The sequence below is a fragment of the Gigantopelta aegis genome, chromosome 9 (genome assembly GCF_016097555.1).
Source record: "Gigantopelta aegis isolate Gae_Host chromosome 9, Gae_host_genome, whole genome shotgun sequence".
NCBI lineage: Eukaryota > Metazoa > Mollusca > Gastropoda > Neomphalida > Peltospiridae > Gigantopelta > Gigantopelta aegis.
The window spans coordinates 20742072-20758155 of NC_054707.1; the positions used below are offsets into that span (position 1 = coordinate 20742072).

Genomic DNA, 16084 nt, shown 5'->3' on the forward strand with positions numbered 1-16084 from the left:
TAATACTGTATTATACCACTATTATTTAGACGGTGCTGCCGGTCATCTGACGCAGTAATACTGTAGGCTCACTGTTCTATATATACAAAAAGCTTAACCAGTCATCCTAGAGGACCTAGGTAAACTGTAGGTTATTGTCTTTATTGTGATAGGTACCAGTATTAAGTCTGTATTACAAGGTTACTGAATGAGTAGTTAAGGGTTAATTAAAATTAACCAGTTAGGAATAGAGTTGTAATTCCTTTATTAATTAAGTTCTCCTGGAAGCGTTTCTCAATTATCACACGTTACTGAACGAGTGGTAAGGGTTAATTAAAAATTAACCAGTTAGGAATAGAGTTGTAATTCCTTTATTAATTAAGTTCTCCTGGAAGCGTTTCTCAATTATCACACGTGTGGGTGTTGTGTCACGGTGAAGTTTAGCATATTGTGTAAATTAGACACCTAGAGATTAACTAATTAAGTGATCAGTTCTGGGTTGTTATTATTTGTTGTTGTTAATTAACTACTGCGGCAGTACATTTGTCAGCGTAGGTTAATACAGATTCCAAAGTGTATTGTGTTTTTGTTGTGTTTTCTAGTGAACTAAACGTGCTATAATAATATATACTTTATATAAGATCGTATCTCTGATATTCCTAGAGATGAGCCACTCGGGTATTGGACTGCCTGTTACAGAGAGATCTAATAGATATACAGTTAGGAGAGATATTTGGACAATCGTGTTTCATTCAGTTACGGGTATTATAGGATCCCCGTGACAGACACGTTAAATCAGTTAATAATAATAACAATAATAATCTCTCTGTCTGTCCGTCTGTCCGTCCGTCTGTCCCACATATAGTTTTCCGGATTTTTTTTTTACAATGAATAAATAAAATTACTTGCTATTTTTATTGCTATTTAAATGATGACAGCTGTGCAAGTGACATTCTTCCTCCTATATCACAGCAAAATTGTAAATAGCATTTATATTTGGGTCAACCTATAATATAATATTATACATTTTATGCATGATGGTTACCAAAATGACTGAACTTGCTAAAATAGCAGCCACATGACCTTCTCAATACTGCCTTATTTTTCCCACAGACAATAACCCGAATTAATAATTGTATTGAGGTGCATGCAAAAATGAATGGTTGGTGTGCCGCGTCAAGTGGTCGAAGCAATAGTCTGAGAGACGTCGGCAAAAATTCAGTAATCACTCATCTTGATTTGCTCTCGTGAGGATTTTCATTATCTGCGAGGATTAAATGGCTGTTTTACCATAATCAGTCGGTCCGTTCTATAACCAGTCAATTGATTCAGCCAATTTTAATGCCCTATCTCTCTTTCGCTATTATTTGTATAGACTTAATGGACAAAGGCGCCCAAGCGCTATCATATTCTTCTGGTGTATCAAGTCTAAACATAACTAGGTCTTGAGAAAATTTGTTTTGTTTAACGACACCACTAGAACACATTAATTTATTAATAATCGGCTATTGGATGTCAAACAATGGTCATTTTGACACAGTCTTAGAGAGGAACCCCGCTACATTTTTCCATTAGTAGCAAGGGATCTTTTATATGTACCATCTCACAAACAGGATAGCGCATACCACGGCCTTTAATATACCAGTCGTGGTGCACTGGCTGGAACGAGAAATAGCTCAATAGGCTCACCGATGGGGATCGATCCTAGACTGACCGCGTAACTCTCTAAATGTAGCGTGTTGCCTCTCTAAGTCTGTGTCAAAATTACCACATGTTTAACATCCAATAGCCGATGATAAATGAATCATTGTGCTCTAGTGGCGTCGTTAAACAAAACAAACTTTAACTTTAATCATTGTATTTTTTATTATTCATGTAGCTTTCGCAGAGAAGGTGTGTCAGAGTGACGGGACATGGTACCATCATCCCTTCACCAACAAGTCGTGGACAGACTACAGACCGTGTTCACGGCTTCAGGTATGACCTTACTTGCGTTCAGCGACAGCGAGAAACACTTAACGTTCGCGAACTATTCTCGATCAGTACGGAAACTCAGAGATGTTTCATTAGCATTGCGAATACAAAAGGTCTAAGGCCTGTAATGTGTACATAAATTGCTTTCGAGTCTCCCCTGGGTTATCATGCCACGATCTGAACAGATCAGGGGCCTTATTCACAAAGGTCTTTTAGGCTCTGCTAGACAACAAAGCATCCTCTTTGCAAGTCTTTTAGCATTGCACTGCGAGATCGCAAAGTTGCGAGTTTAGTGAATTAAGGGCCCTATGGGCAACCTAGGGAGACATCTCAACACCAACTAGGTCCCAATAACGAGCTACTCTCGGCATACTAAGTTCCAAAACATACATAGCTCCCCCTTTCCAATTTGGCGGACCGATTCAAAAATGCGCCAAATTTACTTCTTTTAAATTGCTCACCTTTCTCCCTTTGGCATTAATCCTACGAGACATTCCAAATTCCATAGCACCACCACCACCACCATCCCATTCCCACCCCCCGCCTGTTACCGACTCCGGTCGGGCTGCTGGTGATCTCTTGCACTTGCCAGTAACTCTCTATATGGACCATTCCAAAAAAGAAGTTTGTGTTGTTTAATGACACCACTAGAGCACATTGAATATGAACCAAGTGGACCCTTTTTCTATTTTGTTTTTGCACCATCAGAAACCCCATGCGTATAAACCTGTATGTTTTAGTTCTGAAAGCGGACCCCCCCCCCCCTCCAGCCTACGCCCCTGTGTTTCTAATACCCAAAAAATACATTTAACATATTTTTAAAAACGCACGTGCGTCTGAGAAGTAGCGGTTATTGATTTTGAGTTCTAATCTATTTTAAAGGATATTTCCCGGTTTCAACATCACAGACTCTTATTTCATTCTATTGTAACTTTACCCAAATGTGTTACAGGGTTGTAGATTAATTAAACTTGGTGTCCATTTTTTTCGGGTTAAAACTAGGGTCTGCACCTTTAAACTTGAACTGGAACTTAAACATGTAGGTTTTGGGACCTCCAAACGGCCATTCTTAAGTGCCATCCCCTGTACCAACGAGAACAGGCGCCACTCCACATCCAAACGATTTTGAGACGCCCACATCCTTCAGGTGCAGGCATGTCCACCCTGACCCCTGCCTCTGATACGACCAGTGACTTAATCCAGGATGGATGGGTGCTACTTAAAGTTCTGCCAAATGTATTTAAGTTTAATTAAATTAAATAAAGAATTGAAAAAATTAGCATGGAAGAGTACATCAGTCAAATCAATGTTAAATTGTTCTCTATTGATGTTCGGATCTGGATTCATGATTCTTAAGCGTTAACGTCTGCACATAGTCTACTTAAGAACGCCTCCAATTAGCGCTGATTAGAAGTTTAGTTAGATGTAGACACTTGGTTTAACTTGAAAGGCATACACCAGAGTAGCAGACACTTTTTCCTGCCTGGTCTGGTAGAACGCAAATCTATACTTGTAGGTAAAAATAAACAATCTACTTCAGAATCAATAGTCTAGAGGCTAGGGAATTGACCCTTTTTTGGGGGTAGGTGGAGGGATGGGGTGGTTCAAATATTGATTATTTTCAAGGTAAGGGATTAATTTTATTACGTTAGATCCTACTGATATATACTGATGGAAATAAATAAAGGATCACACAGATAGCAACAAGAAATAACGACTGCATCAAAAATCAATTCATATTGTCAGAAATTGACTGGGAACATATAGGCAGCACATTCAACACTACAGACATTCAGTCCCACATTACAACTTGGTATGAAATACAGACATTACTACGCTAGTTGTGAATTAAATTTGGTCTACAATTTGATGTGTTCCCTTATTTCTTTCCATCAGTATATATTGTATTGTTAACAGGGTATTTGTTATATTATTTTATTTTATATTATTAAAAAAAAAATTGCTTATGGGTCAAGTGTCTTCAGTAATGGGCTTCTTTCTCTACATGTAGTGCTTATTCGGAGAATCAGGGCAACTTAAATATTTTAGGGCAAATTCATTCCGACCTTACGGTAATTTAAAGTGTCATTCAAGTAGCGCGTGATTAGGTCAGAGTTAATTCAACATCAATCCTAATTGCGAGTGAGTCATCTGCACTTAATTATCCACTTCCAGTGACTGTGGAAGATTTCAAATCATTGGTATTCCTAGGCGACATCTACTGACTAGAAATTTGTCTATGAGAGTTGTTTTCATATCGTGTATTTTATTAGATTGGCATAATCTAATAGTGTACAGTTAAACGTGGGTTTTTTGTTTGTTTAACGACATCACTAGAGCTCATAAATTTATTATTAAATATTGGCTATTGGATGTCAAAAATTTGGTAATTCTGACATATAGTCTTAGAGAGGAAACCCCTCTACATTTTTTCCATTAGTAGCAAGAGATCTTTTATATTCACCATCCCACAGGCAGGATAGCACATACCACGACCTTTGATATACCAGTCGTGGTACACTGGCTAGAACGAGAAATAGCCCAATGGGCCCACCGACGGGGTTCGATCTTAGACCGACCGCGCATTAAGCGAGCGCTCTACCACTGGGTTACGTCCCACGTCCCGCCCCTTTGTGTGAAGAGAACAACTGGGCTGATTAAATGGACTCTTTACTTACGTTTAACACACAATGGACACCTATTACAGGCAGATGTGTTTCTGCAGAACCGCACCTGGTTCAAAATAACCGGGAAGGGGGTATGAAAACCACCAGGGCACAACACAATAGGATCTTTGTTTTGTTTAACGACACCACTAGAGCACATTGATTTCTTAATCATCAGCTATTGGATGAAATAAGGTCTTCTCCACATACATACACGTTAGAAGATGCCAGCAACTGGGGTTGGATTAGATGATGTTATTATTTAGCTTTTCCGGGTAGAAGGGAGGGGGGGGGGGGGGGGCTACTCATTTTCTGGCCACCTCTGGCTAGAGCCTAGTGCCCCCGCTTCCGACGTCTATTAGCGCGAAAAATTATATTTCTAAACCAGAAGAATACTTTTTCGTATGTTCTTTTGAAGGATAGCTGACCCCTATTTAGTTACCCTTTAACTAAGTTTAAGGCACCACACTACCATTTGCCGTGTCGTTACTTCTTGTAGCACCGGCCTCGGTGGCGTCGTGGTTAGGCCATCGGTCTACAGGTTGGTAGGTACTGGGTTCGGATTCCAGTCGAGGCATGGAATTTTTAATCCAGATACCGACTCCAAACCCTGAGTGAGTGCTCCGCAAGGCTCAATGGGTAGGTGTAAACCACTTGCACCGATCAGTGATCCATAACTGGTTCAATAAAGGCCATGGTTTGTGCTATCCTGCCTGTGGGAAGCGCAAATAAAAGATCCCTTGCTGCTAATCGGAAAGAGTAGCCCATGTAGTGGCGACAGCGGGTTTTCTCTCACAATCTGTGTGGTCATTGACCATATGTCTGACGCCATATAACCGTAAATAACTTCTTGTAGCAGGTTAATATAGTTTGGTTTAGGAAATAGTTCCTCTTTAAAAAATTATACAAAATTACAATATGCCTTTTGAAATCTGTCGTTGATGATTTCAAGTAGATTGACTTCTATAGTAATTAAATAACCCATCGATTTGATGTTATTTGTTTATACATGTGAATTTAATACTAACTGGTAACACCTTGGCAATCTGTGCAAGTGGCATACTGCCGCTTTTGTAACAGCAACATGTGGCGGTGTTCTGGCATGAGGGTGGCTAACTGAAAATTGTCGTGGTCAACATACAGAGGCGGATCTAGGGGGAGGGGGCAGGGGCCCGCCCCCCTAAATTTTGCGATAGTTATATTTTTGTTTGTTTTACGACCCCCCTCCAAACCTCCCCCAAAATTCCCTTGGCATTCCACCTCATGTCACTGCCCCCCCCCCCTGGATTTTCTGGATCCGCCACTGACATAGGTTAATTTTTTGCAGGGTAGTTGTGAAGAGACAATACTCCCTAAAACTAGTATTTTTCATTGAATATATATATTTTGAGATACAATTTAATTGTATTAAACTGCATGGGGTAATTAATGGTTGTGTACAACCTTTAACTGCAGCCAAGCTCTGTTACTAAACACAGAGATATAAGTCTGTTCAGAACTTCAGATAGAGAAGAAGTTTGTTTTGTTTAACGACACCACTAGAGCACATAGATTAATTAATCATCGACTATTAGATGTCAAACATTTGTTAATTCTGACTCGTAGTCATCAGAGGAAACCCGCTACATTTTTTTCTAATGCAGCAAGGGATCTTTTATATGCATTTTCCCCACAGACAAAGCACATACCACGGCCTTTGACCAGTTGTGGTTCAGACAGAGATGCGCTTGCCATTTTACCAACATTTATTTCATATGTAGCATACCGTCAAATCTTTAGCGGGTGCTCGCGACAAAACTATTGCACCTGAACGCGGCCCAATCTCAGATATCTTTCACACACATAGCTTTTACCTAATTATGTCTGATTCAAGCTAATAAAGACAAGCTATTAGAGGTTTAACTTTTTTGTGGACATAAAGTCTAAGTCAACAGAGACTATCTTGATGCAAAGTCTGTCATCTGAACGGGCCTGTTCATTAATCAACTAGATTGACACAAGGCCAGCCATCTGAAAAAAATTGTATCCTGGAGTAAATCACACTGAATTGGTATATCTGATCGATATATTTGTACAAAATTATTGCAAACGAACTGTTAAAAGAGTTAAAGCTAAATCAGTCAATGTTAGTTATGATTAGGCAGCCTAGGGCAATAGATCAACGGGATTTTGCTCCAGATTCATGGTTTTATTACTATTATAAATCAATAAAGATATAAAACTTTGCTTTTCATTATGTGGAAGGGGGAATTATGCCTCGTCTTAACAATTCGTATGGGCATTCGGGTCCTGAGGTGAGTTTGTTAATGATTAACTTATTTGCTGACAGTATCGGATAGAACAAACGGTTTAAGAAAGCTACGCACTGGTCGTATAATACGCTGTTCAGAGGATAAGAAGATCCCAAATTATTATTAGCAATTTGCGGAAGTTGGTTAGAAAATCTATAGCAAAATTCAAGTTTTAATGAGCCTAACAAATTAATGCTGTTAAAGGGACAGATCCTAGTTTCAACCCGTGAAAATTAACACTAAGTTTAGTTAAAGGGACAGACCCTAGTTTCAACACGTGAAAATTAACACTAAGTTTAGTTAAAGGGACAGACCCTAGTTTCAACCCGTGAAAATTAACACTAAGTTTAGTTAAAGGGACAGACCCTAGTTTCAACCCGTGAAAATTAGCACTCAGTTTAGTTAAAGGGACAGACCCTAGTTTCAACCTGTGAAAATTAACACTAAGTTTAGTTAATCTACAAACCTGTCTGACATGTGGATAAAGTTACAATTGAGTGAAACATGAATCTGTGACTTTGAAATGTTGAAATACCCTCTAAAAATAGACTAAAACTCGACTCCATAACTGTTACTTCTCAGACGCACGCGCGTTTTTAAAAATATGAGAAATGCATTTTGTGATATTAAAAACACCAGAATGACCAAAATACTTCGAATGTACGGAAACTGATAATCTAAACCATAAAAGCTAAGTAATGTATGATTTTAGTTATCAAAAACGGCTATAATAGTAAAAACAAATATGCCTTAGTGTTTAAAAACTAGGGTATGTTCCTTTAAAAGACATGCATTTGTTCGATTTTCGAATCGGCTTATGTAAGAGATTTAGCTATTCGGTATAGAGCGCTCGCCTGAGGTATTTAGGTCGAAGGATCAAATCTTCTTTGTTGACCCTTTTTCTTATTGGATTTTCTCCCGTCCCAATCAGTGCCCCGCGACTGGTATATTAAAGGTCATGCGGCGTTCGACAAAATTATGTTTGAGAAAGTTACTAGCCTTCACAAAAAGCATTAGCTAGTGCCTTATGTGTTACAGTACATAACATAACACAGGTGATAAGTTCCACTAACCCAGATAAAATATTCACTAGCCGGGATCGAGAGCTAGTCAAACCCTGTTATGGTATGTGCTGTCCTGTCTGTGGAAAAGTACGTATGAAAGATTCCTTGTTGCTAATGGAAAAAATATGATAAATTAATCAATGAGATACAACGGTGTCGTCAAACAAAAGAGCAGGCGGGACGTAGCCCAGTGGTAAAGCGATCGTTTTATGCGCGGTCGGTCTGGGATCGATCCCCGTCGGTGGGCCCATAGGGCTATTTCTCGTTCCAGCCAGTGCATCATGACTGGTGTATCAAAGGTCGTGGTGTGTGCTATCTTATCTGTGGGATGGTGTATATAAAATATCCCTTGCTACTAATGAAAAAATGTAGCGGGTTTCCTCTCTAAGACTATGCGTCAAAATTAACAAATGTTTGACATCCAATAGCCGATGATGAATAAATCAAGACAGACAAACAGACAAATATTTGATTAAAGTCTCACCGTATGTACACAATTAATAATCTAGTGGTGTCATTAAACAAAACAAACACACAAACAAATTTGAACAAAAAACACCTTTAATCTTTTCTTTTTTTTTGTTTTTTTGTTGTTGTTGTTGTTGTTTTGTTTTTTTACTAATATTTTAACCTAAGTTCTGGACAGACAGTTCAAATAGCTGAAATCTGTGCATGAAACAGCGTGCTTGAAGTTACTGTAGGTTGGATATAAACACGAACATACATGCAATTTAAAACGAAAAGCAGGAAGTCACAATTTCTTCACTGCGACTAAAATGATTCACTTATAAATGCATTTACGGTTTCCTTTCACTACGGATTCTGTATCAACACAAATTTCTCTGTTAAAAGCTTCAATCACGACTCACTAATGCAAGACACAAACACAACGACTCATTTAACTCATGTGTTTTCGCTATTAATTTGACAAACAGTCGCGAAATGCCTCCACGCAACTCAAAACTAAGGACCTTGAGTGTCCTCTATCTCTGTTATGTTTACGAGTGAAACTACAGTTAGAGTGCGCTTAGTTTTACAAACTGTCAATTACGAATTTTCTGACGACTAAAGGGTCGTTAAATACTAAATGGGCGGGATGTAGCCCAGTGGTAACGCGTTTGCCTGATGTGCGGACGATCTAGGATCGATCCACGTCGGTGGACTCTTTTTCTTTCAAGCCAGTTCACCACAACTGGTATAAAAAAAAAATGTGGTGTGTTCTTTCTTGTCTGAGGGATGGTGCATTATAAAAGATCGCTTGCTACTAACGGGAAAATGGAGCAGGTTTCATCTCTAAGACTACATGTCAAAATGATGAAATACTTGACATCTAATAACCGATGGTAAATAAAGCAATGTGTTTTAGCGGTTTCGTTAAACAAAACAAACTTTAAATACTGTCTAAAATACACTTAGTGTCTTAAATCTGATACCACATCCTTTTTTCATCCGGAGGGGACTATAGGTTTTATCTGCGCTTGTCTGTCCGTCCGTCCATCCATCCGTCTGTCCGTCTGTCCGCCCGTCTGTCTATCTCTCTGTCTGTCTGTCCCACATATATTTTCCGCACTTTTTATGCAAGATATTGAGCTAAAATGTTGTGTATAGTTTTAGCACATAGAATTATAAATCAAATTCGATTTTCATTTGCCTATTGGTGATACAGAGGATGATAAACGAGCTTTAGCGAGTGACAAGTGAAAATTATTTCACGATGGACATAAATTTGATAAAAACTGGTACCGAGTTTGTTATTCTATTTATTACCCCAGCTATTTGGGTTTTTTAAAAAGCTTTTATTTTCGATATAACTTACATCGGCTACACGTCCATGTATATAGAAAGACGTAAACTACTTTACTGTTCTGGGTATTGCTTTAACTTTGTATTTTATTCACGGTTCACAGATAAGTTTCAAAACCCAAAATTCTGTAAAAACAAAAAATCTATAATGAATTGCATTAAACTACCATTTTATTACAAGTTTAACACTGAAACCAGAAAGACGCAAACGCTTTAAACTACGTGACGTCATTGTGTGTGATTTGCCAAATCGTGATGACGTTATATTTAGAACCGACAAGGTGATTGCTTTGTCGTCGTCAGATCGTCCAATAGTAGTGCACGTTAAACCAATGCATGATCATTTCTCAGTGAGAAATTATGATTTTTATTTTCCCCGTAATGAGTGCCTGCTGGGGTAATAAATAGAGTTATGACCCTCGAACGTAGGAGATACGAACATTTGTTGGACTCCAGAGAGGACACATATTGCTTCAACAGTGCTCCCAGAATACTTATTACTTTGGAGTCCACTCACAACATTAAACATTAGTTTCCGACTAGTACAAACACGTTCTGTCGGTTAAACTATCTGATCTATTCACACAACCAGGGGCGGGACGTAGCCCAGTGGTAAAGCACTCGCTTAATGCGCGGTCGGTTTGGGATCGATTCCCGTCGGTGGGCCCATTGGACTATTTCTCCTACCAACCAGCCAGTGCACCACGACTGGCATATCAAAGGCCGTGGTATGTGCTATCCTGTCTGCATATAAAAGATCCATTGCTACTAATGTTAAAAAAATGTAGCGGGTTTCCTCTCTGACTGTCAAAATAACCATATGTTTGACATCCAATAGCCGATGATTAATAAATCAATGTGCTCTAGTGGTGTCGTTGAACAAAACTTTATTTTTTTATTCACACAACTATCTTCTCCTCTCCACCCCACCACCATCACCCATTCTTGCTAGGTAGGGTTTCTGAGCCCCGTTCCACGAAGCAGAAAGAAAAAAACAAAGAAGGAAGAAAGAAGGAAGGAAGAAGGAAGGAAGAAGGAAACGTTATATGATGTCAGACATATGCTTAAGGACCACACAGATATTGAGAGAGGAAACCCGTTGTCGCCACTTCATGGGCTACTCTTTTCGATTAGCAGCAAGGCATTTTATATGTCCAATGGTCCCACCGACGGGGATCGATCCTAGACCGACAGCGCATGAGGCGTACACTTTACCACTGGGCTACGTCCCGCCCCCTTATCCAAAAGTAAGACAGGTTTGTAGATTAACTAAATTTAGTGTCTATTTTTACGGGTTAAAACTAGCGTCTGCGACTTTAAATTCTGGAAGGGTGAGACAATGTTTTTAAGTAGGTAAGTTAATAACACAAAATATCTTAAAATAAATAAATAAATAAATAAATAAAATTATAAATAAATAAATAAATAAATAAATATAAAAAGCAATACAATCTGGAAGCATTTATTTCATTTCAACTTATTTTCGAGCTTATATTCAATTAAAGTTCAATCACGCTGTCCTGGACACACACCTCAGCTATCTGGGTTGTATGTCCAGTACAGTGGATGAGTTAGTTGGTTGAGAGAGAGAGAGAGAGAGAGAGAGAGAGAGAGAGAGAGAGAGAGAGAGAGAGAGAGAGAGAGAGAGAGAGAGAGAGAGAGAGAGAGAGAGAGAGAGAGAGAGACAGACAGACAGACAGACAGACAGACAGAGACAGACAGACAGAGAGAGACAGAGAGAGGAGGGTGTAGTGGCCTTACACCTACCCATTGAGCTCTTAAAAACTCGCTCTGGGTTGGAAGCCTGTACCGGACTGCGAACCATGTACCTTCCAGCCTGTAGTCCGATGGCTTAACCACTGCGCCACCGAGGCCGGTTCTGGAAGCATTGACCCCCCCCCCCCCCCCCCCCCCCCCCCCCCCCCCCCCCCCCACACACACACCTCGGTCGTTGTTAGACCATGTTGTTTCTGCTGTCTCTACACCTCGCACCTGATCCTGTCACAAGAGATATTTAATCAGTATTATTGGAGTCAAAGCCTGTGTGTTTATGATTATTACAGGAGGAACACAGTGTGATAATGATATATATAAGCGGATATGCCCTTTCCATTGGTTTCCTAGCCGTCAGCCTCGTCATATTCCGACTCTTCGGGTAAGTTTTTCTACACGATAATACTTACCATGTGTATATTATTTGTTAGCTATTTTTGATTCAAATACATGGTGTGTTAGGATATTGACCACTGACCATTGACCATTACGATAACTGTCACAACGTAAGTGTAGGCGTTTACAGAATATAGCTACTAAAGCTACTAAAGGTGAAAAAGAAAACATTAAAAATACAATAATACTTACTATGAGTATATTATTTGTAGGCTATTTTCATTTAAATACATGGCGAGTGTGTTTTAGGATGTTGACCATTGACCATTAATAGTCCGTGAGCCAGAGGGGTCGGTCGGTAGCATCTGATGGGACGAATACTCATAGTGATTTTTGTCATAGTGACTTTATGATAGCATTGCAGGACTCACAACTTTCTTTGTGTATCTACTCGTTTTGTGACCTTACCCCCATTTTCACGACAATTATATGTCTACAGAATTGCTAAAGGGTGACTACATGTATATTAAAAAGCATTGTAAAATATTTGTAAGGGCATTTAAGAATACAAAATTTGGAGGATTGGGAGATAATAGATTGGAGAATTCCGATATATTGCCAATATTGAAATCCTTCGAGGATTAGGATCTCATATAACACTTTTTTTTGTAACATTACAAAATACAATTCACACAGTTTTATTTTTCATTAGAAATTTAACATAAAGTTTAGGCTCTACACCTCAAATATTCTCTTTAAACATTCTAATTACAACAGAAGCTCATTTAGACATCCAGTTATTATTTTCATCATATAAATAAAGATTTGGTGCAGGATTTTGCTGTGTAATTATACATTTTATAACCCTACCCCTATTTCCTCAACAGTTATATTTTTACAGAATTGTTAAAGGGTGACCATATTAAAAGCATTGTAAAATATTTCTCAGGGCATTTAGGAAAACAAAACCTGGGAGATAATGGATTGGAAAATTCAGATATTTACCAATATTGAAATCCTTTGAGGATTAGGGTCTCATATAACACTTTTTCTGTAAAGTTACAAAATACAACAATTCACACAGTTTTATCTTTTAGTAGATATTTAACATAAAGTTTAGGCTCAGCACCTCAAATATTCTCTTTAAATTTTCTAATTATAGTAGAAGCTCATTTGGACACCCCATTTATTATTTACCATTTATTATTTACATCCTATAAATAAAGTTTTGTTGCTGGATTTGCTTTGTAATTACACATTTTATAACCCTACCACTATTTCCTCAACAGCAGTATTTCATTGGAATTGTTAACAGTGACTAAATAAAACACATTATAAAATATTTATTAGGATGGGCAAGGCAAAAATAAGAGAAGAGCAAGTTAGTGGAATATGCATTTCAGAAATACAAGCAATCCTGTCATCCCTAGAGGGTTAAGGTCTGAAGTAACACTTATATGTTTACATTACGTAGTGCAATTTTCACCATTTCTCAACAGTAATTTCACTTGAAGTTTAGGTTGACATCCTCAAATGTTCTGTTTCAGGGATTTTATTGCACACAAATCTTTATTAATCTGCTAAATACTACTTAGATCCTGCATGTAAAGTGAATTTGACGTTATATGTTGGTGAGATGTCATTAAAATGATCTCCCATTAGACTAAAACCGATTAAACGTCTACGTTATTGATTTAAACCCCACATTGATCATGTATTTATTGTTATCTTTGTAATATAACCATGACTACAAAGGTATTATTGTTTAAAATTGTATCTTTGTACCGTCCATAGAAGATACTAACATATCATAATATGCCCACACACAAATAGGCATACTGTTGAATCCACAACTTAAAAGATCAAAACAACACATTTTTATTAATTGCATTAATACACTGGTAAGTGATTCAGCTGTACAGGTTTCCTAAAATTTAATATTAATGCATTCCTAACTTGATAATTATGTTGAACTAATCCAGACATTGAAAATAACATGACATACTCCTTGCTGAAGACAAATGATAGAGCTTTATGTCTCCTAAAACTAGAGGCTACTACGAGTTAGCACTTCAATATTTCAATATTTTTCAACCACCAGTTAGCCTTATACAAACGAATCTATCCTGGCACAACATTGATAGACTGGAGGTGGCTCTCACTGGTGGAGCAAATGTTTGAAATTTTATGTTTCTGGTGCATGTGTTGCACCACAGTCACTGGTAATGGATCGTAGCAAAAAATAAAACAAAACCCCAAACATTTAGCTAAAGTTGCTTGAAAACAAACAACCTCATTTGGAGGCTAGCAAGGCAAACAAACACAGATAAATGAAAAATCCAAAGTTGGGACTGAATTCGGTATGAGTACCAGAGATTTCAATATGAACCATATCAAAGATACCTGCCTACTATCAGTACATCTTGTTCCGAGCCGACGATTGTATTTCAAATTTTGAACCAGAACCAGAGCATATCAGAATAAAACTACCTTTACAGACCATTGCCGTACGGATGAATCAAACATTTTGCAAAGGCACAAAGACGGCTATGTCATTGTTATCTTAAGAATGGAATCATTCTTAATGCTATAGGCATCATATGATGGTGATTCCAAGGCTTGTACATAGGTATAGGGGTATATGATTGCTGTAGACGTAGTTAGTTGAGTCCTTGAAGTAAAAATGTACAACCATGTACAAGTATATCATGAAGCTCTAATAGTTTTATGAGACTAGCTTGGTCAGTTTACTGTTTGGGCAAAAAGCCAACCACATGAAAAACCCCAAGCATGGTTAAAGACTTATACCAAATGAAATTTGACAGCCTAGCAGTTTGCCAAGTTTTAGCAGAGTTAAACAATCTCTAGAAATATTTATTCAAATGTCACACAGTTACATAGATGCATTGCTTAGCCTTCTACGAGCATCTCATATGGGAATTGCACTTTAGGGCTATTAAGTTAGTGATTTCACGGTGCTCTGCTTTGACAAGCTGTATTATGGCACATACACACCGACTTATTAAGCACAAAACCTTCCAATTGAGCACCATGATATATTTGAAGCCTTTGAGATTGGCAGCATTCTTTTTATCAGATCCTAATCCTCAAAGGATTTCAATGTTGGTAACATAACTGAATTCATCAATCCATTACCTCCCAGTCCTCCAAGTTTTACATTCCTAAATGCCCTGCCAAATATTTTACAATGCTTTTAAACTAGTCACATTTAAGCAATTCTATAAAAATATAACTGTCGTGGAAATGTGGGTAGGGACACAAAACGGGTGAATACACACAGAAAGCTGTGAGTCCTGCAATGCTATCATAAATGTTCCATTCCTAGGGATGTAGTACTTGACAAAAATCTCTATGAGCATTCGTTCCCCCAGGTGGTACCAATTAGCCACATTTTGGGTCCTGACTCATGGACTAATACTTACTATGTGTATATTATTTGTTGGCTATTTTCATTTAAATACACGGTGAGTGTGTTAGGATGTTGACCATAACCATTACGGTAACCGTAACAACGTAAGTGTAGGCGTTTACAGAATATAGTTATTCTTCAAAAGGTGAAAAAGAAAACATTAAAAATACGATAATACTTACTATGTGTATATTATTTGTTGGCTATTTTTTTATTTAAATACAAAGTGAGTGTGTTAGGATGTTGACCATGGACGATTACGGTAACCGTAACAACGTAGGTGTAGGCGTTTACAGAATATAGCTACGCTTCTAAATGTGAAAAAGAAAACATTAAAAATACGATAATACTTACCATGGTTATATTATTTGTTGGCTATTTTTTATTTAAATACATGGCGAGTGTGTTAGGATGTTGACAATTTTTCACACACACACACACACACACACACACACAGAGAGAGAGAGAGAGAGAGAGAGAGAGAGAGAGAGAGAGAGAGGCGAGAGAGATGAGAGGTGAGAGAGAGAGAGAGAGAGAGAGAGAGAGAGAGAGAGAGAGAGAGAGACACAGACAGGCAGAGAGAGAGAGAGAAGAGGACAGAGACAGACCACACAGACACACACACACACACAGAGAGAGAGAGAGAGAGAGAGAGAGGAGAGAGAGAGAGAGAGAGAGAGAGAGAGAACAGACAGACAGACAGGCAGAGAGAGAGAGAAAGAGAGAGATCACACAGAGAGAGAGAGAGAGGAGACACAGACAGACACA

General features: G+C 38.3%; 1 protein-coding gene across 1 annotated transcript in view; it reads left to right on the forward strand.

The window, feature by feature from the left end:
- Nucleotides 1-16084, forward strand: part of LOC121381494 (calcitonin gene-related peptide type 1 receptor-like) — a 60431-nt gene that overhangs the window by 2571 nt on the left and 41776 nt on the right. The window contains exons 3-4 of the mRNA XM_041510814.1: nucleotides 1859-1956; nucleotides 11841-11932. Coding sequence (XP_041366748.1) covers nucleotides 1859-1956; nucleotides 11841-11932 — 190 coding nt within the window. The remainder of the gene's footprint in view (nucleotides 1-1858; nucleotides 1957-11840; nucleotides 11933-16084) is intronic.